This window comes from Oryzias latipes, chromosome 2 (assembly GCF_002234675.1).
Source record: "Oryzias latipes chromosome 2, ASM223467v1".
Classification (NCBI taxonomy): Eukaryota; Metazoa; Chordata; class Actinopteri; order Beloniformes; family Adrianichthyidae; genus Oryzias; species Oryzias latipes.
The window spans coordinates 10,343,968-10,369,731 of NC_019860.2; the positions used below are offsets into that span (position 1 = coordinate 10,343,968).

At 42.9% G+C, this 25,764-nt stretch overlaps 3 protein-coding genes across 7 annotated transcripts; 1 reads left to right on the plus strand and 2 right to left on the minus strand.

The window, feature by feature from the left end:
• Positions 1-87: 87 nt before the first annotated feature.
• Positions 88-7,216, minus strand: LOC105355491 (E3 ubiquitin-protein ligase CIP8-like). The gene is made up of 4 exons (XM_011482836.3): positions 6,454-7,216; positions 5,107-5,331; positions 921-1,019; positions 88-675 (listed from the first exon to the last, which is right to left on the minus strand). The coding sequence occupies exons 1-4, from the start codon at positions 6,754-6,756 to the stop codon at positions 568-570; spliced, it is 735 nt and encodes a 244-aa protein (XP_011481138.1). The 5' UTR covers positions 6,757-7,216; the 3' UTR covers positions 88-567.
• Positions 7,217-7,938: 722 nt separating this feature from the next.
• Positions 7,939-14,411, plus strand: LOC101164213 (zinc finger protein ZFMSA12A). 5 transcript variants are annotated; one of them, XM_011482847.3, is made up of 12 exons: positions 7,939-8,124; positions 8,941-9,143; positions 10,714-10,782; positions 10,898-10,990; positions 11,152-11,250; positions 11,333-11,456; positions 11,540-11,771; positions 11,874-11,920; positions 12,710-12,840; positions 12,911-13,388; positions 13,518-13,973; positions 14,048-14,411. In XM_011482847.3, the coding sequence occupies exons 1-12, from the start codon at positions 8,121-8,123 to the stop codon at positions 14,260-14,262; spliced, it is 2,151 nt and encodes a 716-aa protein (XP_011481149.1). In that variant the 5' UTR covers positions 7,939-8,120; the 3' UTR covers positions 14,263-14,411. The 5 variants fall into 5 exon arrangements, with proteins under 5 accessions (XP_011481149.1, XP_004066532.1, XP_011481152.1 ...); XM_004066484.4 differs by having other exon boundaries at positions 7,941-8,124; positions 11,540-11,807; XM_011482850.3 differs by having other exon boundaries at positions 7,944-8,124; positions 12,728-12,840.
• A 3,345-nt stretch (positions 14,412-17,756) lies between these two features.
• LOC111948744 (prothrombin-like) lies at positions 17,757-20,542 on the minus strand. Its single transcript, XM_023963126.1, has 2 exons — positions 20,341-20,542; positions 17,757-17,974 (listed from the first exon to the last, which is right to left on the minus strand). Exons 1-2 carry the CDS (start codon positions 20,440-20,442, stop codon positions 17,822-17,824), a joined length of 255 nt encoding a protein of 84 aa, XP_023818894.1. The 5' UTR covers positions 20,443-20,542; the 3' UTR covers positions 17,757-17,821.
• Between the last annotated feature and the right edge of the window lie 5,222 nt (positions 20,543-25,764).

A 25,764-nucleotide genomic window follows, 5' to 3' on the forward strand; every position in this document is an offset into this window, starting at 1 on the left:
GAATTAAAAAAAATTTTTTTTAGAGAGAAATAAATGTTAAAGTGAAAACACTTGAAACAGATTTAGTCACGGAAAACGCTAGAACCATTTTTTCTGGGCTTTTACATTTTATTTGACTTTTATTGTGTTTGTTCGCTTTGGGCAAAAGCAAATAACTGAAGCTAACAAATCAAAAATTAACACAAAAAAAAAAGGGCAACCACATTCGATCTAGAGGGTTTTCCAGAGTGAAAAAAAGGGACACTGTAAACAAAAACATAAATACTGTTAAAAAAGCAGACACTCTAGTCTCAGTCTAATTATTGAACAAATCTAAATTGTACATGCATTTGTATGTTTGTGTAAAAAAAATCTTTACAGTCCTTAAAAAGCGAGTAACAGAGGTTCATTTAGATGTGCACAATTGAGTTTTCCACATTTATTTTTTTAAAATATGTTTATATTTTCTTAAAATACTTTCCTAGGAGGGGTTTGTTTTTTAAATTATCTTATTCTTAAACTTTAATTGTCTTCTTGTGACACACACAGAATGAAACAAGGTTTTTTTCTTTCTTTCACATCTTGATCTCATGGTACTTTGACTCTGGTGGATTTCCAGTAAACGGGTTGAGGCATGGACACTTGAACACGACACGTTGGACAAGACTGCTTCCTCCACAGCCACTCCTCTATACACTGCAAACAAACAAATACAGACAGATTCTTAGACGGCGACACGATGTCATTTGACAAATAATGATTGAGAAAAACAACACCCTGCAAAAAATTGAATCTCTAAACCTTTATTTATTATTCAACGCTACATGTATTTAACTTTCTTTAGTTTTATTAGCGTGGCTACTCTTTGGGAAACTCAAACCTTTACAGAGCAAGTGGGCTGAACAGAGTGCTCGTCTGTTCTAGCGCTGTAGATGTGTTACCTCTTTGTGAAAAGTGTGTGTGCATTGCAGCTCACTGGTCCCTCCTGACCCTTGACTCAAGTCGTTGTGACAGATCAGACACACGCTGTAGGCATCGCTCTGTAACACACAGATTTAAAAGTCATAGGAAGCCTTGGGACAAAAGCTTTTTCACCAAAGCTACTTTATGGTCACATCAGGGGCGGGAAATACTGGGAATTTGGGTATTAATCCGATACCAAGTAATTACAGGGCTGGTATCACCAAAATCGATACTGATAGTTTTGTCTTGAAATATCTGATTATAGAAATATTTCAGAAATGCACAATTTTAAATTAATTAAGTGTATAATAAAAGCCAGAACATAGATGTTTGGCATATAAAATGTTTGTTAACTAATTACAAAAATCGGAACTGAACATGCATCAAATAATGAATTTTTATATTAATAATAGCATACCGCAATAACAGTAAGAAAACAGAAACGAGTGCAAAAAACTAAAGCTTCTATAATGTAACAAAAATTTAAAAAACAGCACCACAACACGTATTTTTGATATGAAGGCAGCAATAAAAAAAGAAAGTCAAGTAAAAAAAAACAACGCTGTAATAAAGTTCTCTCCGATGAGGCAGGGAAGAGGCGGTAGATGTGAGTAGCAGCGAGAAGGGGTTTTTGCTCAAATTTAGCGTTATTTTTGCCAAACCCTGCAACACTGCAGACAGATAGACACCAGGCTTGCATGGACTCTGTAAGTAAAATTCAGCTCTTTACTCTACATTTTAAAGAAAAACTGAGACGACAGTATCGATCTTATCACACAGTATTAATAATTCACCTTGGTATTGATACTATCAGTGATGGGCCATCAGGGCCTTCAAGCCTTTCTATGAAGGGCTTATGAACATTTCTGAATCATGTGTTAATTATATTTTGTCCGTGCATAAATTGCATAAAATCATTCCAAATGGTCTGTCCATTCTCTTTTATTGTGATATATACATATACATACATACATACATATATACACATATATATATATATATATATATATATATATATATATATATATATATATATATATATATATATATATATATATATATATATTTATATATATATAGCCTTGAAAACCACACAGAGATGCAGTATGTTAGTACACTCTCAATGGAGCAATGCTAAAAGGCAACCAGCAGCTCTCTCTTCAGGTTGACCCTCTTGAGTATCCCCAGGAAGTGAATACGCTGTTGGGCCTTTTTCATTACCTCTATAGTGTTTGAGCTCCATCGGAGGTCTTCATCAATGTGCACACCAAGGTACTTGAAGCTTGGCACTCTCTTCACACACTCCCCATTAAAGACAATGGACTGCAGATCTGACTTCTTCCTCCTGAGGTCCACGATCACTTCTCTTGTTTTTAAGGTGTTTAGGACCAAATTGTTGTCTATGGTGTACTGGGGTTCTCATCTACTTCTACTCTCCTCCTCTCCTCTATTCTTCATAATTTATTTATCTTTTAGTTCCCCATGCTTCTGTTTGGTGCAGTGCCATTCATGTGTTGTCCTTCTTTGGGAAAGTCCCTCCAGATTCCAGTTGGCCCATCTGTGCTCCTGTACCTGACCAAGTACCTCATCTCTGGCTTGCCTCTACTACTGCTACTACACTTGGCTGTGGATCCTGCCTCCACCTTGTCTCGCGCAGCAACTTCATCTGGATGAAACTCATCTGCTGGACTTTAAACATGTAGTTGTAGATTAGATAGGTTAATTCTTCTCTATGAGTTGTGATACATCGCCTGTCCGTCCTGGGGAGGATCTCTCCTTCATGTTGGCACCCCTGAGGTTTCTTTGTTTTTTCTGGAATCCGTTTTTTTAGGAGTTTTTCCTTACTGTGAAGGGGGGTCTAAACTAAAGTGGCAGGGATGCCAATTTAGTTTAGTCTGTTTAGTTAAAGTTTAGTATTCTCCTTTTGAATTGTGTAAACTTATGATCCTTTTGATTGTATGTTTACTTTACAATTACCGATACAAAGCCCATTGAGACGACTGTTGTGAGTTTGGGCTATACAAATAAAATTGAATTGAATTCAATTGAGTTGAATTGCTAGGCAGGATAAGGGCCTTAACTATGAGTTGTGAAGGTCATGGGATACGAAATCAATGTTGGTCATTAATTTCTTTCAACCAATCAGATTTTGAGATGGCGTCCTTCTAGCAGGCTTAGGCAACGTCACAGTTTTCAGGCCTTCTGATTGGACAGAAGGTTCAGGAAGTTACATGCAGCCTTGCCCAGTTTGACACAAACTGCGTTTGTCAAGCGGACATTTTTGGCTTTAAAACGAATTAAAACCTACGCAGAAACACATCTGACATTGACGGAACAGACGCACAATAATCTACATGACAGGTTGATCGAACTGTTTTTGAGGAAAGAGAAGAGGATGGATTTTGCCTTCAAATGATGCGATTTTTTGATGAATGAAACAACAAATATCTTAATGAATATAATTCCGTGGACCAGGTTGAATACTCAATTCTGATTGGCTGTGCTGTGCATTAAAAAGTGATGTACCACAGGATAACCGCACAGTGAAAAAAGAAGTTCCGGTCACCTATCTTAAATGTTTAGTATCACTGCGCCGGCTTCTTTGAAACAACATTTTGCTTCTTCATTTGGACAAAAAAAAGTGGTACGAGGTGAACTTTCCCTCTCAACGGATGCTTTATTCAACCCATCGAAAAGATCAGCATATGTATATGTATCGCTTGATATCGCCGAATCTTGACTGCAACGGTGGCGCGACTATTTGTTACGTGGTGCGGCGCCGCACCATGTAAGAAAATGTGAGAAAAGCGATCCAAATTGGAAAAAAACAAGAATTCAGGACTAAAAACTGGTTACTATTTCTTTCTTTTGTAAGTGACCATGGTATAAGTGGGTTAATGGCCTTCGAAGTATGCATTATCAATTTTTAACGCACTCCGCTTCGCGTCGGATGGTTCAGGCTTCCACGGCGTGTGTTAAAAAGTGACAATGCATACTTCGTCGGCCGTTAACCCTTACTCAATAAATGTATATTGTTATTTTCAATGTTTTGTGCTGGCTGTAGTTGCATAAAGAGATATGTTTACTGTTTTGTTCATTCCGTTTATTTAGAGGCATTTATTGTGGCTACAGGAATTTTCAAAATGCAATGCAAAGCTTGTTTCGGCATCGTAAAATGCTTAATGAGGGGTTGAGTGATTCAGACGTAGACCCAGGTGTGTAATGCACGGTCCACAACTGGATCCTATTGATACTCAGATCGCAACCCTAGTTCCCACTGCCCTAAGTAATGCACAATCAAGCTGCCATTTTCAATGTAAGCACATGTAAATGTGTGTTTTGGGATTCAACGTTTAAAACCATCGAAGCTACGCAAGTTTCTACAACTGTTTGGTGCTCTACATACAAGATCTGTGGCCCCTGAACACGTTTTGTCAGTGAAACCAGGTTGAACTTTGACCAATCAGTAAATTGGATTTAGTCATTATTAGAAGTGCCAGCCGTTTGAAAATAATGATGATGGAGAAGAAATTGTGTTTGTGTCTATGCTGGAATTATACGACACCAATTCTCTTGTGTTGGTACAGAGCTGTGACAGAAAAAGCCTGGAGCAAGATTCAAGAGATTCGCACACTGCTTCGACATTTCACACCAAGCCTCTTCTAAATGTAGGTGGTGGACATGCACATGTGAACACTGGAAAAAATAAAGGAGGAAGAAGAAGAAGCCCATCCCTGCTTGTCCAGTGTGAACACCATTCAAACCCATTTGAAACCCCAGGTGAGGATTCTCTGTCATAGGTTTTTTTTCAGTTGTGTTATTGGTTTTGGTCATGTTTTGAGTTGTTCTTGTATCAGTATCTCCAAGTTCATGTTGATTATCCACAGCTGCTTTCCTTTCTATCAAATATCCTCAGTCTATTTGAGCATCTGGTTTTCAGTTCTTCTGTATCAGGTCATCTGCTCTGCTTTGTCACCTTTGTGTTGCCCTCTGGGTTTTGTCATGTTTAATTTTGCTTTTTAAATGTTTCAGTTTCAGTCACCAACCCTGGTCTTCTGCATTTTGGGTCCTTCACCACCAGTTCCTGACACATGAGTTTGGCTTGTTTTTGAACACGCATCACATGCCCGGTTTAAACGTAGCGTAAAGCATGCTTATACTCACCAGTGACATCACATTTCGTCTCCTGAACTGACCCCGCCTCTCGATCGGAATGGCCTCTGGAATGGTGTGGATGATGGAAGGTCTGCGCTCAAGTGGAGGCACGTTGGCCTCCTGTGGGGAGGGAAGGAGGCGGCGAGAGGAGGAGCGGCGCAGCAACACCCTGGCTGTGACCGGAGCCTGGGTGGATGAGTGGAGACGGGACAAGTCCATGGCTGAAAGGGTGGCCTGAAAGACACATTGAAGCTGGGTTATTGGTGCATCCTTCTTTCCATCCATTCACTAAAAGAGCCTCAATGCTGTCGGCAGGAAGGGTTTTTCTATCCTATTTTTTTTTAACCTTTAATCTTTATTGAATCCACACAACCCTTTTTAAAGCTAGGACTTAAAAAAGAAAAGACTTTTTGACAAAAAGAAAAAAAAATGGTTTCAGATAAAAACAGGAATGAAAATTGAAATGGACAGGACAATAAAACCAAATGTCAAAAAAAAAATATTACAAAGACCGAGCTTAAAATATGCAGAAAGGCAAAAACCATGAAAAAACAAAAGTAAATGTGAAAAAACTACTCTCATCAATCAGGAGTAAGCTTGTTGGAAGTCCAGACCTCTATTATTTGAGAAAGGACTACATGAAATCTGTCAATTTGATTGTTTGACGTGAGACTCCATACCTTTAATGAGGCATTTGATTAGTCATTTTCTATCATCAATAACTTGCAATAAAGAAAAAATATCATGAAAAATATAGGTATCAGGTATAGGTATATAGGTAAAAAAGGTATCAGAACAAATACAATGACAAACAGTAAAAGCTGTTTATTTCTAAATAGAAGTCAATGGGATTTTGGCTTTTTGGAGCCAGGTACTTCCTGTTTGGAACAAAAGGAGGGAGGAGTCACTCAGTCCTGTTCTCATATACAGTCAATGCTAATATCTAAGCAAAACCCTCCAAAGAAGAAATCATGAGAGATACTTGCTTGTGTCCTTGTTTTTTTTTTTTTCTTTTGATGGGACAGTCAGTAATCCAAATTCATTTTTGAGCATCATATTATTGTACGACTTTAATTTCATAATACATTTCCTCAAGGCATCAACAGAGTTAATCCTTACTTATATTCTTAGATTTTATTTAACAGAAATGAACCCGTGATGGGGACATTTTCTGAATAAGACAGAAGAATCGTCACCAACTAACATCAAAGCAGACTTTGGTGCAGAATAAAACAAAAAAAAGTCCTCTGAAGCCACCACTTCCTGGGAAATAGAAAAACTGTTGAGTAAAATGTGTACAGAGTCTTCTCGTATGGATCAATCAGACAGCATGACGAAAGATAACATTTTTCTGACCGGACATGGCAGTGAGGAGCGGCGGTTCGACCTCATCTGGACAGGGGGCTCCACGCTGCCCCTGCTACAACGACCCTCTCTCTCTGACTCCCTTTCTTCCTCCTCGTCCTCCTCATTCTTCTTGTGACTCTCGTCTCCTCGAAACTGATTCATCCACGCTGTGAAGATTTTGGCACCTTCTTCCTCCTCCTCCTCCTCCTCCTCCTCTTCCTCTTCCTCCTCGTCTTCATCATTCTCCCCTCTTAGAGGGAAAGGATCCTCTGGATCTGAGAACACCTCAGTGTCTTCCCTGTCTGGATCCATGTGGACTGCAGAGACTCTTCAAGCGTTTGGATTATTCTTCTGGACTGGTGAACATATAAATGCTGCCATAGGTTCTCCTGGAGATATCAGATCAGTTTTCCGCCCTTCATCCTCTGCACATCCATAAGGCTTCAGGTTCCTGTTTTTCCTCTTTCGGCGTCTGTTATTTTCTCGTTCCTCCTCTTCGGTTTGCTTTGTTGTCCGTGCAGCTTTGTACTGGATTCTCTTAATCCCGCAAGAGGAGGAGGCAGATTACACCTTCTTACAGGATCTGTGTCACATGAGCTGGAAACATCTCGATGCACTTTAGCCACTTGTTGATTACCCGTGTCAACGACCTGATAAAACCTCACAGGATTTCCCTCCAACAAGTTTGCTTCTGTCTTAATGAAGTCATTCAGGATTTCATTATTTACCTCCTTCCCTAAATACTGTACATATATAATGTTTGATGATGTCGTTCTTATTTCTATTTACTGTTATTTTGAAAAAAGTTTTTTCTTCATGAATGCTTTGACCAGAGTTGAAGGGGTAGAGGGGCAGAGTGAAGGCAGCGAGGCGGGGGCAAGTTTCATTACACTTGTTACTTTACAATTATTACAATACATAACCACTAAACAAATATAAGGAGTATTTGTAGATAACACAAACCTCTCTTCTTGGTAAATCTAATTCAGTTGTCAATCTAAATTCGTTGTCGTCTGATTCGTGGTTCTAAATTCGAGCGGCTTAGGCAAACACTTAAAAAATGGGGACTCAAATAAAGCACAGATGTAGTTCCGAATGTAAACCAGATTTATTATTTAAGACCGCAGTACTTTTTTATCTGACTTTTGTAACTATAGGTGAACAAGGATTGACATTTTGACCCCTCCGTAAGGCTTTTCTGCATCCAGCTCCAGACTCATCATTGCAGTTGATGTTACACGCCTGATAAACCAACCCTGCACATACAGCAGGGTTCGAATTTTTTTTTCCTTTCTAACATGGTTTTACTTTATTTTCTTTAGCTCTCCAATAAAAGACCAGGGCGTGACAGTACTTTGTGGCAGTGTTTAAAAGGATGTGTAGTTCTTTTCCCCGTGTTATCTGAGCTGGACTTGACAGATCAGCCAAGGTCGCAGAGTTTTAGGTGCAACTAGAACTGTCATAAGCCTTTCCTTGTGCTCCCTTCGTTTAGTCACGTGCCATTCGAGTTTCGCGCATGCCCGGACGTGGTTTCTTCAACATCCGGGGAGTGAGGGGCGGAGCCTTCTGCTGCAGTGGACCAAGAACCGTTAGCCCGAGCCGGACAGGTGAACTTGTTTCTGCGCAATTTCTGGCCCTGACCGCGGTGGTGGTGCCGAAGAAACCCCGGCAGCAGGATGGGTGAGAAGCTGGAACAGACTTCCGCCACTTTTTTGTGTTTCAACAGGAAATGTTCACGTTGAATTGGCGATAGCGTTAGCATGTTGCTAAAAACAAAAGGAGTTCGAGTTCGACGTGTTTTGTTGGATTTTCTCTGGGGTTTTTAGTCTCCATAAAAAGCAATTTTTAAATTGTTTTTATTTAGCCTCCTGAAAAGATCAAAATCTTCTAAATTGTGTTATTTTTTTTGTGTATGTTCTCATTCATCTCAAACGAATTTGTACTTAGAATGGAGGCTCACTGAATGATACTTTGTATGTACAATATTTGTCAATAAAGTTAAGTGAATAAGGGTATTATAATGATAATAATAAGAAGGTTAAAATAAACCAATAAGCAACCAAACAGAGTCAAATGGTTCATCTGGCCCATTTAGGAGTCACTTTAACTGCATTCCTCAAACTTTAGGTTTAACTTTAGGTTAACAAGGAGAGTTTTAATCTTTTAGACTCTGCAAAACTATAATCAATTTCTTCAAGCTTGTTATTTTTAGTAATATCTGCCTCTTGTGCCATCTTACTCTTCAGGGATAATAGGCGGTGCAATGTCTTGAGGAAAAAAAGAAGCATTCATCCTTGTATGTTTTGGTTATTGAGGCAGAAAGATAGTTTCCAAAGGAATGTTTAAATTTACGTAAAACAGACTCTGAACACACAGACGACACGCCTCCTTATGAGGCTGCTCAGCACATGACATCTATTGTTTGACATAAAGTAGAAACCACATCAAACATACCTCTATCCCTCATAGCTGCGTGTGTCTTGTTGGTTTCCGTAGTGACCCCTCTGCCCCCATCTTCCCTGCGGCTCCTCATCCCTCCAATCCGCGTGCTCGCAGCAGCCATGTGGCAGTTGGCCCAACAGCAGAGAGTGGAGCATTATGGGAAGCTGGAGGACTTTGTCTCACTGGTAACTGAGGCAGTCCCACACCTGTTGACAGACAGGCAGAGAAGTCTGCTGCTGCTGGCTCTGAGGGCCAAGGTGGGTGTTTAAGGTGGTCTGACGTGGATGCAGTTGTCATTTATGGATTGTAGTGATGGGAACTTCGATTCTCCAGAGTTCCTTCTTTCGATTTGGCTCTTGGGGAAACATTCGGCTCTTTCGAATGTCGAATCTTTACATATAATTTTTTGTAGGCCATTATTTCACCATTATAATGCAGAAAATAATATTAATGTTTAATGTGTAGTGTACTCATGCCTTAGAATTGCCTAATTGTTTGCATTTTATTCCATTGCAAACCATTCTATTGTTAAATATTTGAATCAAATGTTGGCATACTCTAGTTAAGATTAACTTTTATTACTTAAGCTTTTATAGTTTTGACGAATTAAATGATGGACGCAGATAACATCAGTTTTTTTTCTGCTCCTTTTCATTATAGAATTGTAATATTTTTTGTATTGTCTTGATGTAAATAAATGAAATAAAGATCTATTAAATAAATAACAAAACTTTTTTATTCAACAGATGAAGCAGTATGAAGACTTGCTGTACCGCATTAACCTGAGAGGGGAAAATAACTCTTAATATTAAAGTGCAAAGCTGCAACACTTTATATACATAAATAAAAAACACGTTGACTGTATACGAGAACTGAAACATGTGAGTGTGATGTCACCCATAGAGTACGGTTCACTTCCGGCGTCAACCCAATTAAGTCGATTCAATCCCTTCAGTCCCCATTTTTTCGTGATACAGGTGCCGCCATGTTGGAGCTAGGCAAGGTCGTCAAGCAGTGATTGGTCAATTTGAGTCCTCGTTTTTTTCACTCTCCAATCAGGGGTCAGCTTGTTGGAAGTCCACATCCCTTTCACTTGAAAGCAGGCTACAAAAAATGTGCTGTGAATGCTCGACGTGAGAGCACCTACTTTTAGTCAGGTTTTGATTGGTCTGTTTATAACTTAAATAACTTGCAATAAAAATAAAATCATGAAAAATAATTTGGATTATCAAGAACATGTTAAAAAAGTTATCGGAGCGAGAATGGTTATTCTGACCATTATAATGACTGAGTAATTGCTGTTTATTTCTCTATAGAAGTCTATGTGGTTTTGGAGCCCGCAGGTACTTCCTGTTTGAAATGCCAGGGGGGAGGAGTCAATCAGTCCAGTTCTCATATATGGTCAATGGTCATGTTATATCCCCTGCAAAGGCTGTTAATTGTAGAGAAGAGGAAGAATTCACTAGAAAAACTTCCCATCTATCCCTCTGACCAATTGGCTGCCTCTAATCTCATCACATTATGTGATTGTTTTGTTTGTGCTTTATATATAACAAACGAAAAACAGACCATTCATTCTCCATTTAGTGTTTTTGCGCCTTGTAATACAGTGGGAATTATGATCAGAAAATCTTTCTCTCCGATAGTTTTAGTTTGCGGTAGTTTCCACTATTGAATATAATACAATTCATTACCTAAACTTTTATTTTAAATGTAAGTTAAGACATCTTTTTTTTGCTTTCGATACAGTCCCATTAGGGATGAATGGAATTCAATCAAATTTCTGTTTTCTTCTGACGTTCACTCGGGTGTTTTTGCTCTTTTCAGGTGGCCCTCTTCAATCCCACTGATGTTCATCATCACCTAAAGAGAGTCCAGGCTGTTTTCCAGGCTACGGTGAGCAGACGCGCTTTGACTCGTCTTCATCGGGGTCGCACGGTTTGCATCCTAATGCGACTGATCTGCAGACCTGGACCGCCTCTGTGTCTGCTCTTTTTTGTTGTTGTTTTAGGAGGATACTGATGTGAAGCAATGGTGCACCTCTCTATCTTCACTCGTCCGCAGAATGACGCAGGTGTCAGATGACATACAGCGCCTCCTGCAGGTCAGTGCTTCAAGAAAAATGGCAGCTCACAGTGTAAGCGGTTTGTCTGCCAATCGGTTGGTCAAAGAGTCAAATCCCAGACTAGACAGTTGTTATGCTCTTGAGCAAGATCGTCTTCTACTTTAAATAAGTGTCTGTTAAATGCTATGTAACTCCTGCAGGAGGTGTTCGACCAGAGCTTTGACTCCGCCCTCTTGTCGCTTGTGTCGGACTTCCTGTCCAGGATGGAGCAGCTGTTTCCTGTCCCTGACTTCAAGCAGGTGACAGCTCAGTCACTCGGCTGTGACTTCCTTTTGCGGCTCCGCTTTTCATCAGACGAGCTCCTGCTTTTGTGTCCCGAAGGCTGCCTCCTGGCTCGAGGGCACCCCTGCTGGTCTGGAGGCCTACGTGCAGGAGGGAGACGAACAGGATCTGACAGAGCTGCTGAGTCACCCCAGCTGCCGCCTGGGAAATGTCACGACTACAGGTACCCCGGCACAGAACCTCCTCAATGGACCAAGAACCACAAGCAGATTACAAAATGTAATCACTTTTTCTTTTTCTCCTCAGTGGGTTCATCGTCCGAGGAGATCTTTCTCTCTGCCTGGTCCCACCCACTCGTTCACAAACTAACCAATCCTGACCTTCCTCCCTGTGAAGTCCAGCCAAGCGCCGACGTACAGGACTTAGACGTAGAGCTGGTGAAGGTGGAGGTGGGGATGACAATGGATGAAGAGCAGGAGCATCTAGAAGAGATTGTAATTGGCCCTTCTTCAGCGGACAATGAGGAATCCAATCAGAGATCAGCGGCCGACAGTATTGAGAGTTCTTTGAGCCGGTGAGGCCGTTCCCTCTCTGATCCTCCAAAGACCTCAAAGAGTTCTAATCATTTGTTTACCTATAGGTGTAAGGACTCGCCTGGAAACACCAGCATTCAGCCAGAGGACACAGGTAACCACAACTTCACTGAACCATCCGTTGAAGCAAGTCATAACCGGACGCTGACATGAAAACTTATCAAGATAAATCAATAACTGTTTAAAGACCCACTCTGATTTTTAAAAAAAAAAGTGTTTTAAAGATGTTCTTGTAGTTTTTTCCTCATGATGGAGGACATGTACAAAGAAAATTAAGCTTAAAATGAAATTTTTGAGTATTTATTTATTCAAATCAATGTGAATCAGGAGCAGTCAAAACCACGTACATCTTTATTTTACTCATCCAAGCGGACATCTGGCCCCCAAACTGTTCGGCTGCGTAGTTTCAAACATTGCTCGCCATTTTTGTTACCAAAGAAATCCTCAGAAATGCAATTTTAAGCTTAATTATGTTAACAAATGTCCTCCATCGTCAGAAAAATGCCACAAGAACACGATAAAAACGGCAAAATTACATTTTTCGTCATCGGATCGCTTAACGGTTCAAAGGATTACAGAGTGTGTGTTCTTTAGGTGTCGCCGTCGACATCTCATGTGTTGAAGAGTTAAGACGATGTAAGGATGACCACATTGAGGTGAAAATATGTGCATAAGCAGCTCTAGAAAAAAAAGCCTTTATTATCTCAAGTTTAAAAAAGCAGTGCTAGATAGTGGATTTTTTTCCATGGAGTTGTTTTAAATCAGATTTCCATGGTTCAAGATCGTTCTTTTTTGTTGAATAATTTCATCATGCATCTCCAAAAAAAATTGTTTCATTTCAAGCTATGTTCTCTAACTTTTGAACTTGTTTGTTTCATCATAGCTTTTGCCTGTTCCACAGGCGGCGATGTGGATCACTCCGGCTCTAATGCGCTGCAGAGCATCTCCCACAATTCTCAGCGTGTGGCTCACAAGTGTCCTCAGTGTGCGAAGTGTTTCATCTACCGCTCTCAGGTAAGAGTCGAACATCCCGATGACCAGATTAAGCAAATCCAATCGAATCCACCGTTGCGTGCATCCGCAGGTGATCCGGCACCTGCGCAGCAACAGGTCCTGCAGCGCGGCGCTGTCGTCTCCCAACGCCGCCAAGGAGCCCCGTCCCGTGGAGCCCCGCCCAGTCAGGGCGTACACCTGCTTCCAGTGCAGCCTCGTCTTTAAAGCCAAAGCCGAGCTGCTGTCGCACCAGCGCAGCCACCGGGCGCGTCCTTTCTACCGCTGTGAGCACTGTGACAAGGCTTTCCACCACCTGTCCAGCCTGACCAACCACAAACAGATCCACCTGGACCAGAGCCGCTTCGCCTGCAGCCAGTGCAACAAGGTTTTCGAGTCGGCAGAGCGACGGGACGCCCACCTGACACAGCACGAGCTGCCTAAACTCAACTGCTCGGTGTGTAAGCAGACCTTCGTCTCGCAAGCACTGCTGCTGCGCCATCTGCAGACGCACTCAGCCGAGGGCGCCGTGCTGCGCTACAACTGCCTTTTCTGCGACCAGAGCTTCTCAGGTAACGTGTTGTCTGTGATGAAGCCCATGTTGATGTTTTTAGTCGATTTGAACGACTTTTCTGCACAGATTAACAATGTAGGGATCTCCTAAGGCAAAGAATTTTGCTAGCTTGTCGTTTTGTTTGCAGGCGTCACGCTGCTTCGTATTCACCAGCGCTCGCACACGCCGCGCACGTACCGCTGCGACCAATGCAACAAGTCCTACGCCTCTCTGACGATCCTGCAGGCCCACCAGCTGACCCACAGGGCCTCGGCCCGCTACCTGTGTCCGCAGTGCGGCAAGAGCTTCAAGACCCGCCACGGCCTCGAGTGCCACCTGCGCACGCACAGCGGCGAGCGGCCCTACTGCTGCCCCTACTGCCCCAAAGACTTCACCGCCATCGCTGGCCTGAACGTGCACATGCGCCGGCACACGGGGGAGCGGCCGTACGTGTGCACGGTGTGTGGCAAAGGTTGGCCGTCCGGCGGCGACCTTCAAAAGCACATGAGGAGCCACACGGGCGAGCGGCCGTACGTCTGCCAATACTGTGGAAAGGGCTTCTCCATGTCCTGCCACCTGACGGAGCACCGCAGGATCCACACCGGTGAGCCACAGGACGGTAAACGTGACCTCCGGGCGCTCCCGCTGCCTCCTGACCCGTGTCTTACTGTCCTGCAGGGGAGAAACCGTACTCGTGCCCGGACTGCGGCAAGTGTCTGCGGCGGAAGTTTGACCTGAACAAGCATTTGCTGTCCCACAGCAACGTCCGGCCTCACACCTGCCCCCTCTGTCCCAAGAGCTACACCCGCAAGACCCACCTGAGCAGACACCTGCTGACGCACAGGCCCGCCGAGGCCGGCCGGCACGTTCAGGAAGAGTCGAGTGACATTTAAACGGACAGTCTGTTTTCCAATGCAGGAAGAGCAGTGAGGCCGCAAAGGTTGGATAGAGGCTGAGTTCTAAGCCAAAGATGGAGAAGTTTGTTTTCACCTTCCTGCTGAGTAGAATAAAGTGAAGACAAAGATACAAGCAGTGTTAAATCTATGGAGCTCAGCTTGGTCATTTTTACGTCTTTAAATCTTGTAAATTTACGAGAAAAAAGTCACCAAACACCAAAGTTGTCTGTTTGTCGGAGCCGTGCTTGAAGATGAAAGATGTGGAGCATTTTGTTAAGCTTTATTTCTGGATAGGTTTTTAAAAACAAAGAAATTCTGAACTTTTTGACCGCTCATAACTAAATTATTGTAAGTGTAGCCGGCTTTCCGGGGTTCCGTGTTGGTAAAGCAGAGTTTTATATGTATGTGGTGGACCGAGCAGTAGAAGACAAGGACAGCAAACAATTTTATCAAAACTTTTCAAATTTAGTTTACAAATGTGTAATTGGGCAAAAAGGGTCATTTAAAAGAGGTCAAAGTAACAAAATTAACTCAAGCTTTTAGATATGACAGAGAACAACTGAACAGATGGACAAACTTACTTAAACTGACCTCCCTAATTGAAAACACAAGGGAACATATATAGTGGCTAATCAGACCAACTAGACACACAAGGGGGAACTTAATAAGACTGAGACAAAATACAGAAAACAAACGAATCTAATGTCCTTCCTGTTGTAAATTAACCAACACAAATGAATGAAACTAAGGAACATCAAAATAGAAACTAAAGTAAAGAAACACAAGAAGAGTTTCTTCTCCACTGGGTGATGGTTCAGTCCAAGTATCTGCCTGCTGAATATAAGGCCTCTGCTGACTGGCATGCTTCCTTGTGTCAGGCCTGACTTGATGGTTCCAGCAGCAGATGGCAGCAGCAGCAGCAACAATGGTTCCCTCAGCCCTGGTACCTCAAAGCATAACATCAAAATAACCCTTGTGCTATCCTATAGGGTCCAGATGACCTGATCCTTACATATATGTGTTCTCCCTACCATGACCAAGGTGGATAAAGGTGGAAAGATTTTATGTAATCCATGGACACCAGTGAAGATCACAAATCATTGAAGAAAAAAGGTTCAGAGCACTGTCTAGTGGGTCTAGATGACCCTACTCCCAATGTTAAAGTGCCTAGAATAGCACAAGGGTTAATGAAGCAAATAATAAAGTAAACTAAAGCATGTTAATAAATTTTATGTTCAAACGTGTGTTATGTTTGAAAAAGAAATCTAAAAGTATATTCACAAAAAATAAAGTGAACAGATAGATATAGGGTGTGGTGCAGGAGGTTACTGCCCTGATGGGGTGACGGCATAGGCAGCCATCACAATGTGAAATAAGGAGCTCAAGAGACATGTTTGGGTGTTGAAGACCTTTATTCAGCCCTTTTTATTTATATACACAGATGTCCAATTTGTCCCCTTACATCATGAACCTGTCATGCGAACAAGAAACACTGCGCGAAAGGAAAACAGTGTTAAATACGTCCCCTCCTCCAGATGAACCGTGTCGTTTCAGCATAAAACAAGAAAGATAAATAAAAATAGTCTGTTATATTAGCATAAGAATGTTGAAAATGCCAAAAGGTGCGCCTCTTCAGACGGTAGCGTCACACAGACGTAGAGATCTCGTCTGTCATGGAGGAAGAAGTGGACAGATGCAGGGATACAGACGGCTTCATCGGGCTGCAGAGATCCTGCAAACCACCAATCAATAAATAAAACATTAATAAATCATAAACTAACAAATGAGCTTCCAAACATTTGGAACGTTATCAATAAACATTCAGATCACCTGTCCATCTAAGTTTAGTCGGTCTGCTCTGCCGCTGCGTGGCGTTCACCTGCTGCTGCTCTGTATGCTCACTTCCACTGTAATTTTGTGATACTGTATACATTTTCTTTTTGGAGAACCTAAAAATCAGTCATACATGATTTTCTGATGCTAATCTTCATTCAACCACTGTTCCTCTTCAACCGTTTACGCAATTCTGAATTTGAGAAAAGCATGCTTTGCCCCGATACGCAACACTTTAGGTTAGGAATGTGTGGCTTATCGGTCCTCGTCAGTCTCGGCTGATTCACGTTGATGGTGTAAACGGTTGAAGGGTTGCGCCGTGTCAAAAAGTGTATGCTATGTTGCGGTCGTCGGGTTAAAATGTTGAACCCACAAGCACACCGCTGCAACAGACAGGAGCCGCACAGTTTCAGAACCTTTTATTTGACTCCACACTTGCAAACATTTCAAAACAACTGTTTTTGGAGAGGCTCTGTTTTAGAACATAAAAAAGACCTTTAATTCACAATAATAAAACAACATTTCAAGTGTAATCCAAATTTCTCTAAATGATTCTAAACTTTGATCCATGTCTGAGCAAAACACTACCCACCTCCATTAAGCTCTTCACTTGTATATGTCAGTGACTGTAGATGAGAACTGGACTGAGTGACCGCTCCCCTCTGGCGTTCCAAATAGGACGTACCTGTCGGCTCCAAGAAGCCTACATCTCATATTCCTCTCCTGAGAAATAAACAGCTATTTATCAGTAATTTTATTGGTTCAGAATAACCATTCTTGCTCCGATACCTTTTTTAACACCTTGATAATCTTTTTTTTTTCTTTAGTTGTTCAATTTATAAACTGGCATATCGGACGCCTCAATAAAAATATGTGGGGTGTTGTCCAAATTGGAGGGCTGCGTTCTTCCTGAGCTGCATTTGAAGTCTGCTTACGTCACTGCGCTGCGAACAAGTGCTGTCCAAGTTCAACGACTTCTTCAAATGTGGCCTTCTTTTTCCCGATTACAAGGTTTGGTCAGGTGTATCCTTCTATGCTGTCCATATCCCAAGATGCATTGCGGGTGAACCCCGAGATTTTCTGACAACAATGGCGGACTGTGAAGCAAGACCTGGAGTTGGAAATAATTACACAAATGAGCCAGGGAAAGTTTGAGCTCCATGCCTGGTTCACTACTCCTCTCTGTTCAGGACTCACGGTTACTACGCAACAGGACATTCGCAGTTGTAACGGAAAGAATTATCTAAAGGCTAGACTCGTCCAAATTCACAGCCATTAACATCCTGCCTACCCGCTTGGCGAAGGACCTGGCCAACGTCCAACATCCTAGCCAACTTACACGCGGTCGAACATTCTAAACGTTTGATTGACATATTCTCCTGAGCCTGCTATCAAGTTGTAGGGGTGTGGCCTTCCAACAATCTCATTCCTGATTGGTGAGAGTGGTTTCCAAAGAAACTCAAACCAGCTCAGACCAATGACTGCTTACTGATTGTGTCTGGCTCCAACATGGCGGCGTCCATATTGCTAAAAGGCGGCGACTGAATTAACTTCATTTTGTTGGAACCGGTAGTAGATATTTTTTTATGGATGACGTCATACTCAGTCTCATATACTTTTCGGTTCAAAGTGGTACAAGAACAGGCCAGAGGCAGACATGGTGGGAGAACAAACTTTATTGGCAACGTTGTGTTTGACAGAAATGGTGGATTTCTTTTGGGTTCTACTCGTCGTCTGCCCCAGATTTCTCGATCACTTTCTTGATCCACCTGCCCATCCTGAACAGGTGGGTGTAGAAGCCATAGATTCCATTGCGGTCGTAGCCCTGCCGCCACCACACAATGCCGATCTGATACCAGCGATTCTCTCCCGGGTGCTGTGGAAAAAAGCTTTCGATCAGTTTCAGATCCAGTTGGAAGCAAGTGAACATCCATGCTATTCCTCTGGATTGATAAAATTTTCCTATAATCATGGGATTTTAGTACCTGCAGAAAAAAGTGTTATGTCATCTAGAGATCCCACCCACTGGTAACACTTTAGCACTCTGAAATCTTTGTGTATGTGTGTGCGTGTGTGCATGTGTGCGTGAATGTGTGTTTGAGTGTGTGTGTTTGTGTTAGTGTGTGTGTGGGTGTGTAGGTGTGTGTGTTTGTGTGTGTGTGACCGATGGGGATGCAGTCCAAGGGTTTGTGCAGTCCAAATGGGTAACAGTTGTGTGTAGGTGTAACCACTTGGCCGTTAGCGGTGCGTTGTGCAGTTGCTGGTCATGGTATGTGTTTGTTTTCACCTTCAAATTTTTTGTGTTTAGCAGCGATGGGTAGATGAGGCCTCGTGAAGCGTTTTGACACATTGCCCAAACTGCATTAATACTGTGTCGACAGTGGGTCACTCAATAGTGACTCCTGCTGGAGGGAGAACATCTTTGCAGGCAACCAAGTTAACCCTTGTGCAATCTTTTGGGGTCCAGATGACCCCACCCTTACATTGACGTGTTATCCCTACCATGACAAAGGTGGATAAAGGTGGAAAGATTTCATGTAATCCATGGACACCAGTGAAGATCACAAATTATTGAAGAAAAAAAGGTTCCCAGAACCTCACCCAGAAGTGACCTGCAAGTGACCTGCATGTGCAGAATAGTACTCAACAGTGAACGACGTCACTCGTTGTTTTCGGAAGTAGCTAACATTAAGAATGGATGTCAATAACAGTGTTGTCAACAGTGGAGCTCTTTTTGCATTATTACATTTACTTTCACAAAGGAGCCAGCACAATTACAATCTTCTCATTTTAGAAAGGCATTGGAGCCAGGATCGTCTGTACCCACTGTTGTGGAATGGGGATGTGTAGGTGCCGGGGCCGCGCTCGCGTGTGTAAGAGAGAGGAGAGAGCGCGTGCAGCGAGGTAGGGCATACTGTGCTGCATGCACTCTCTCCTCTCTGAGGGGCAGTGGGGGGACGCATGCATGTTGTGTGTTCTGGAGGAAGGACTACGATAATAAAAGAAGGCTTCCCCCAGCAGAACTGCTATTGACTCTTTATTAACCCGCTCTGGAGAATCTGAGGGTCCGAACGGGGAAGTGAACCCCAGAGGAGGATCTGCCTTCGGTCTCCTGCGCTTCTGACCACGGTTGGAAAGGGGGAAAAAAAGTCACTTCTGGAAAGGCTCAACAGCACGCTCGGCCATTTTGCAGGAAAAGTTTTACGTAAAGGAAAAGGAAAAGGAAAAGTTTTCAAAAACCTCCCGGTTGCGATAAGAGCCCTTGAGTTTGGCCTGAATAGGGTGGTCACCCAAACATGAATCAAATTTGTGACCTCGCTTCCCTTCCACTGACTGGTCTCAGCAGCATTGTCCGCCATGGTTGATGTTTATGTTCTTGTTGCCGCCTACTTCAATGCAGAATGATGACGTTTGTTGCATATCAATGACGGACGGGTCAGATACATGTGGCCAGGCGTTCAGACGGAGGTCGCATTTCAAAAGATTGGATAAGTATCGGATTCAGGACCACATACCCAAGTGGCCTGGGTAGCATTTGAAAAGATTGGATCTGTGTCGTTCAGACTGTCATGAAAAGATCAGATACAGGTCGCATAGGGACAAAAAAAATCGGAATTGGGTGTTACGGTTTCTGTTTCTTTGCCCGTGTGGTTTGTTTCCTTTTGTTCTGTGATGTTTTGAGTTTCACTTCCTGTTTTATTTTGTAGTATTTCCTGTTCCGTTGTTGTTTCGAGTTTGACCTTGCCCCATCAGTCCTGAGTGTTTCCACCTGTGTCTTGTTGCCTTGTATGTATTTAAGTCCTGTCTTTCCCCTCCTCCTGTGCTGGTCCATATTGTATTCTTCCCCGGTTTTCGAGCTTAGTGCATTTTTAGTGTTTCGAGTTTCTAGCCTGCCGTATGCAGTGGTTTTGGTTTTGTCTTTAGTTTTGTTATTAAAACCCCTTTCTCCTGCAACCTCCTACCTCTCTGTGCCTGGGTACTCCCTCTTTCTCCCCCCGTGACATTATGGACCAGCCTTACCAGTACCCAGCAGAGGGGACCTGTCTCTGGTGGACCTCTGGCTCTTCCCAGGTCTACAGGGACTTCAAGGGGAGTAGCCTGGCCGTAAGGGGGGGTCGACCACGTCACCGCCGCCCTCACCGCAAGCCCTCCCCAAACTCCTGGATGGAGCTGGACATTCTCCAGCCACGGGCCTTCCTGGACCCTCTGGACCAGGACCTGTGGCTGTGGGAGGACCCTTACCTGGAGGAGGTGGGGGTCGAGCCCCAGTGGACTTTGGAGGGTCAGCCCCCAGCCTCCTTCTTCAATGGGAGTCGACTGGCTGTAAGAGGGGGCCGCCGTCATCGCCGCCGCCCTTCTCGACGTCCCGCCCTGGTCCCGGAGGTGAACCCGGAGGCACCCCGTCCCGTTCCGGCTCCAAGGAGGGTCCCGGAGGCACCCCGTCCCGTTCCGGCTCCAAGGAGGGTCCCGGAGGCACCCCGTCCCGTTCCGGCTCCAAGGAGGGTCCCGGAGGCACCCCGTCCCGTTCCGGCTCCAAGGAGGGTCCCGGAGGCACCCCGTCCCGTTCCGGCTCCTAGGAGGGTCCCGGATGCACCCCGTCCCGTTCCGGTTCCGAGGAGGTTGCTGGACGCACCTCGACCCGTTCCGGTTCCGAGGAGGTTGCTGGACGCAACTCCTCCAGTTCCGGCTCCGAGGAGGTCGCCGGACTCCACCCCTTCCGTTCCTGCCGCGGACCCCCAATCCGAGCCGCCTGCTGCGGACCCTGACACCGAGCCGCCAGTTTCTGACTGTGAACCCGAGTCACCAGCCGTTTGCTGGCCGGACCCGCCTCGCCGGACTGAACGGCCTCCCGGCCGCCCCCCGGACCCGCCTCGCCGGACTGAACGGCCTCCCGGCCGCCCCCCGGACCCGCCTCGCCGGACTGAACGGCCTCCCGGCCGCCCCCCGGACCCGCCTCGCCGGACTGAACGGCCTCCCGGCCGCCCCCCGGACTCTGCTGCATGTGGCGGTGTGTTCTCTGGACCCCCTCCTCGTGGGCTTCGTTGAGGAACCTCGGTGCGGTTCCTTGAGGGGGGGGTGATGTTACGGTTTCTGTTTCTTTGCCCTTGTGGTTTGTTTCCTTTTGTTCTGTGATGTTTTGAGTTTCACTTCCTGTTTTATTTTGTAGTATTTCCTGTTCCGTTGTTGTTTCGAGTTTGACCTTGCCCCATCAGTCCTGAGTGTTTCCACCTGTGTCTTGTTGCCTTGTATGTATTTAAGTCCTGTCTTTCCCCTCCTCCTGTGCTGGTCCATATTGTATTCTTCCCCGGTTTTCGAGCTTAGTGCATTTTTAGTGTTTCGAGTTTCTAGCCTGCCGTATGCAGTGGTTTTGGTTTTGTCTTTAGTTTTGTTATTAAAACCCCTTTCTCCTGCAACCTCCTACCTCTCTGTGCCTGGGTACTCCCTCTTCCTCCCCCCGTGACATTGGGTCGTTTCAGCCTGCAGTGTGAACGTAGCCAAAAATGTTGCGTTTTATCCTCAAGCAGCAAATTTGCTGCGTGGCAAAGGAGAGGCAGTTGAAGCTTCTCTTAAATAAATGTTTGTTTTCCTACCACATTTCAATATTTGATTTGATTTTTGATTTGAATGATTTATTTCAAGCATCGTGGTCAAAGCAATAAAGAATTTATACATATTTATCAAACTCATTACAGAAATGATTAAATGCATAGATTAAAAAGACAGAAAATAAAACAAAAATCTCACTTAAATCACATTTGCTTAATTAAAGTGATCATTAACTGAAGTATCAGTAGAGTTTGATTTATTGCTTGAAAAGGAGTGGGAAGAAGCAAGCTTATATAATGCCAAATTATTGCTACACATTGCAGATCAAGTAAACAAAATCAATAGCTTATTGATTGTAATTTCAACATTTCAGTAATCATTATTGCACATTACAATGTAACACTCATTGGTTGTAATTAAAAGAGCTTTGATTATTTCACCACAATCAAGTTCACTTATGTATTTGGAATTATTCAAACACCTGTTGATCCTTAAATCCTCTTATCTTCATATCCTGAAATAAGTTTCTTTATACATTTTCTTGAATATTTGAACATTTTTTGAGCTCATTACTTAAACCGTTCCAAAGTTTAGTGCCACACACCGACACACAGAAACTTTTCTTCGTGGTTCTTATCAGTTTGATCTTGACGTTCCTACTGTACATCCCCTCAGTTTGTAGCCTCCATTTTCTAAAAAACTGTTTTTGGATATTGAATGGTAACGATTTCCAACTGGCTCTGTATAAAAGTTGTGCAGTGTAAAAATCCACAAGGTCATGCAGTTTTAAAAGTCTTGATTGATAAAATTGTTTGTATGATCAAGATATCTGGCTTTATGTACAATTCTGACGGCTAATTTTGGAAGTAAAAAGAGAGGATGTAGTGAGCTCTTGTAATTATTCCCAAAAATTTCTATACAGTAGGTGAAATGTGGTAATATTAAAGAGCAGTACCATATCTACTGTTGTATCCTAATATATGTTTAGATTTATTTACGATTAAAATACTTTTTGAGACTTTAGTTTGTATGTGTCTGATGTGTGGCTTCCAACTTAGTTTGTCATTGATAAAAACCCCTAAGAATTTGATTGTAACACTTTCGATTAAGACATTATTTATTTCAATTGAGAACTCTATCTTCTTCTCTTTCTTCGGACTTTGACAGTTAACACATTTTAAAAGTGCAATCCATTGATATGACAACAAATGTGAATCTGGTATTAATTAGCATCTTCTAAAGATACGTTCCTGTTACTTTCCTTCTTGGAAATGTAATTTTACTTAAAAATGAGCAATTCCACTCAGTGTTGTGCGGTTGCTGCTGTTTTTTCTTCTGTTTTTTTATTTTTTTTTGCCAAAGTGAACCATGTCATCAAAAAGGGAACCAGATCCTACCCAACCAGACCAGGAGAGAGGGGTAGACCACTGTCTAGTGGGTCTAGATGACCCAACTCCCAATGTTAGAGTGCCTAGGATAGCACAAGGGTTAAAGACTCACTTTGATGCTAAATGGTGTTTTTAACATGTTCTTGTGGCTTTTATCTGATAAAAAATTTGCCTCAAAATTGCATTTTTTGGTAATAATTTTTCAATTAGTTGTGAGGAGCAGATGAAAACATGCTGTGTGTAAAAAAAAAAGCCTATTTGTGATGTTGAAAATACACTGGACGGGTCACAAGCTCCCTAATCCGCTAAAACAGAGACCTCTCAGCAGCGGAAAGGGGCTCCGCCCAAACAGTCCCACAAACAACTTAGAGGTGAATTTCTAATGAACTCCTGCCACTCTGCAGAAACTATGTCCTAGAAATCAAATACAGATTTTTGGATTTTCCCTAGAAACAGCATAAGCCTTGAACACTCTGGCCCCAATTGCCCACTGCTATCTTCAAAGGGTTCTCTTTGAGTGTGAAGTGAGGTGCGGCTAATTTAAGATCAATTACTGCCTTTTTTGCAGCAAGAACAGGACTGAATTTAACCAGCCCCACTATGGGGTGCAGGTAGAATATTTGGGGGGGTAGGTCTGGGTGTGCTGAGAGTTTAGTGTGACATCCCTCCAAGGTCTTAAAATGCTTAGAAAACCATATCATCATATCAGTGTATCTTTCTTCTTCTCTGATCTATTTGGTATGTTTTATACATTTTATGTTGAATGCTTTTACTGACTGTCTGCCTTTGCCGGGCTTGGGATCACATTTGAGGGGAATAATCACAGCATTTGGTGGGGGGGCCTTGCCCCGCCTTTGCCCATATCTGGCCTTGAGCAGGATCCTACCACAACTAAATGCTCTCACATTCAAGCTGCCTCATCCATGCCAGGGGACACATTTTAAACATTTACAAATAATTTAGTCAAACATGTTCCAGGAGGAAAATGAAAGTTTTCCTCTTGGAACATGTGTTATGGCAAAAAAAATGGTGAAACTTAGATTTCGGGGCCATCAGACCATCAGGCCCAAACTAAAATATCAAAATTAGCCTGTAATGTTTTGAAATTCCCTCAAAACTGTAAGAAACACAAGAAATTCTCACAAAGCGAAAGATCTAAAAGGGTTTTTAAAACATTTAGTTGGTCAAAGACTGTTGCTTAAATGGAATAACCATCAGCCTTTATCTTGTCTGGACCCCGACTGGTTACACAAATTCACATGATTGTTTGCACGGTTTCTCAGGAATGTTCATTCAAAAGCCGCCTCCGCCCGTCCCAAAGCCCGTCCTCTGCTTGGAGATACAAATCTCTAGTAAGACGCGGTTCCCTTAAGTCCAGCAACCCGCTCGCACGATTGCGCAACAGTATAAGCACTATTGATTAATCTGTGCTCACGGTTTATCCGATTTTTTTTTTAACCACTGGCACCTGGAGGGCTCCGTAGATTTCAGATGATAAGACATAAATAGATTTTTTCTCATTTACAAGCACAATTACATTTTAGTATTGTTAAAATTCCTTTCTACGAAATGGACACTATATATAGGGATTGTTAAGGTAAGACAACAGACTTGAATGAAAAGGTAAAGAAGATACGTGTATTTCTCCAATACTGAAGGAAGTTGCTTTATAGAATACATTTATTAAGCAAAATTAGAATAAAAAATGTAAAAAAGGATATTGTGTGGGAGACAGGAAGAGAAAGTTTAAAATAAAGAAATTAACCACCTGGACAAAAAAACACCATCCCGGGGCAACCGCGCCATCCAGTGGCCAAAATGTTAAACTGCGCTACAGTTAGAATAACCATTCTTGCTCTAATACCTTTTTTAACGCCTTCTTGAAAATCGTTTTTTTCTGTAGTTGTTCAACTTATAAACTGGCCAATCAGAGGCCTCAATAAAACTATGTGGGGTGTGTCCAAATTGGAGGGCTGCGTTCTTCCTGGGCTGCATTTGAAGTCTGCTTACATCACAGCGCCACGACGAGTGCTGTCCAAATTCAACAACTCCTTCAAATGCGGCCTTCTTTTTCCCGATTACAAGGTTTGGTCTGATATATCCTTCAATGCTGTCTATATCCCAAAATGCATTGTGGCCAAACCCCAAGATTTTCTGATAACAATGGCGGACTGTGAGGCGGGACCCGGAGTTGGAAATAATTACACCTTTTTATAATTACACCTCCAAAAGTATTAGTTGGATCAAATGAGTCAGGGAAGTTTGAGCTCCATGCCTGGTTCACTACTCCTCTCTGTTCAGGACTCACGGTTGCTAGGAAACAGGACATTCGTAGATATAACGGCTGGATCTATCTAAAGGCTAGACTCGTCCAAATTCACAGCCATTAACATCCTGCCTACCCGCTTTGCAAAGGACACGGCCAACGTCCAAAATCCAAGCCAACGCACCTGTGGTCGAACATTCTAAACGTTTGATTGACAGATTCTCCTGAGTCTGCTATCAAGTTTTAGGGGTGTGGCCTTCCAACAAGCTTATTCCTGATTGGTGAGAGTGCTTTCCAAAGAAACTCAGACCAATGACTGCTTACTGATTGCTAAAAGATGTCGACTGAATTGACTTCATTTTGTTGGAACCTGAAGTAAACATTTTTTTATGGATGACGTAATACTCAGTCAGTTTCATATACTTTTCAGTTCAAAGTGGTACAAGAACAGGCCAGAGGCAGACA

Bases quoted from the DNA above. Each gene is read 5' to 3' on its own strand.
- LOC105355491 (XM_011482836.3), bottom strand. From the start codon at position 6,756: ATGGATCCAGACAGGGAAGACACTGAGGTGTTCTCAGATCCAGAGGAT. The intron at 1,020-5,106 runs GTGAGTATAAGC...TGTGTGTTACAG, and splicing joins GACGAAATGTGATGTCACTG to AGCGATGCCTACAGCGTGTG. The intron at 676-920 runs GTAACACATCTA...GTTTGTTTGCAG, and splicing joins CACACACTTTTCACAAAGAG to TGTATAGAGGAGTGGCTGTG.
- LOC101164213 (XM_004066484.4), top strand. The intron at 10,991-11,151 runs GTCAGTGCTTCA...TAACTCCTGCAG, and splicing joins ACATACAGCGCCTCCTGCAG to GAGGTGTTCGACCAGAGCTT. The intron at 11,808-11,873 runs GTGAGGCCGTTC...GTTTACCTATAG, and splicing joins ATTGAGAGTTCTTTGAGCCG to GTGTAAGGACTCGCCTGGAA.
- LOC111948744 (XM_023963126.1), bottom strand. From the start codon at position 20,442: ATGACGGCGGCCCCCTCTTACAGCCAGTCGACTCCCATTGAAGAAGGA. The intron at 17,975-20,340 runs GTAAGGGTCCTC...TTTTTTCCACAG, and splicing joins TCGACCCCCACCTCCTCCAG to CACCCGGGAGAGAATCGCTG.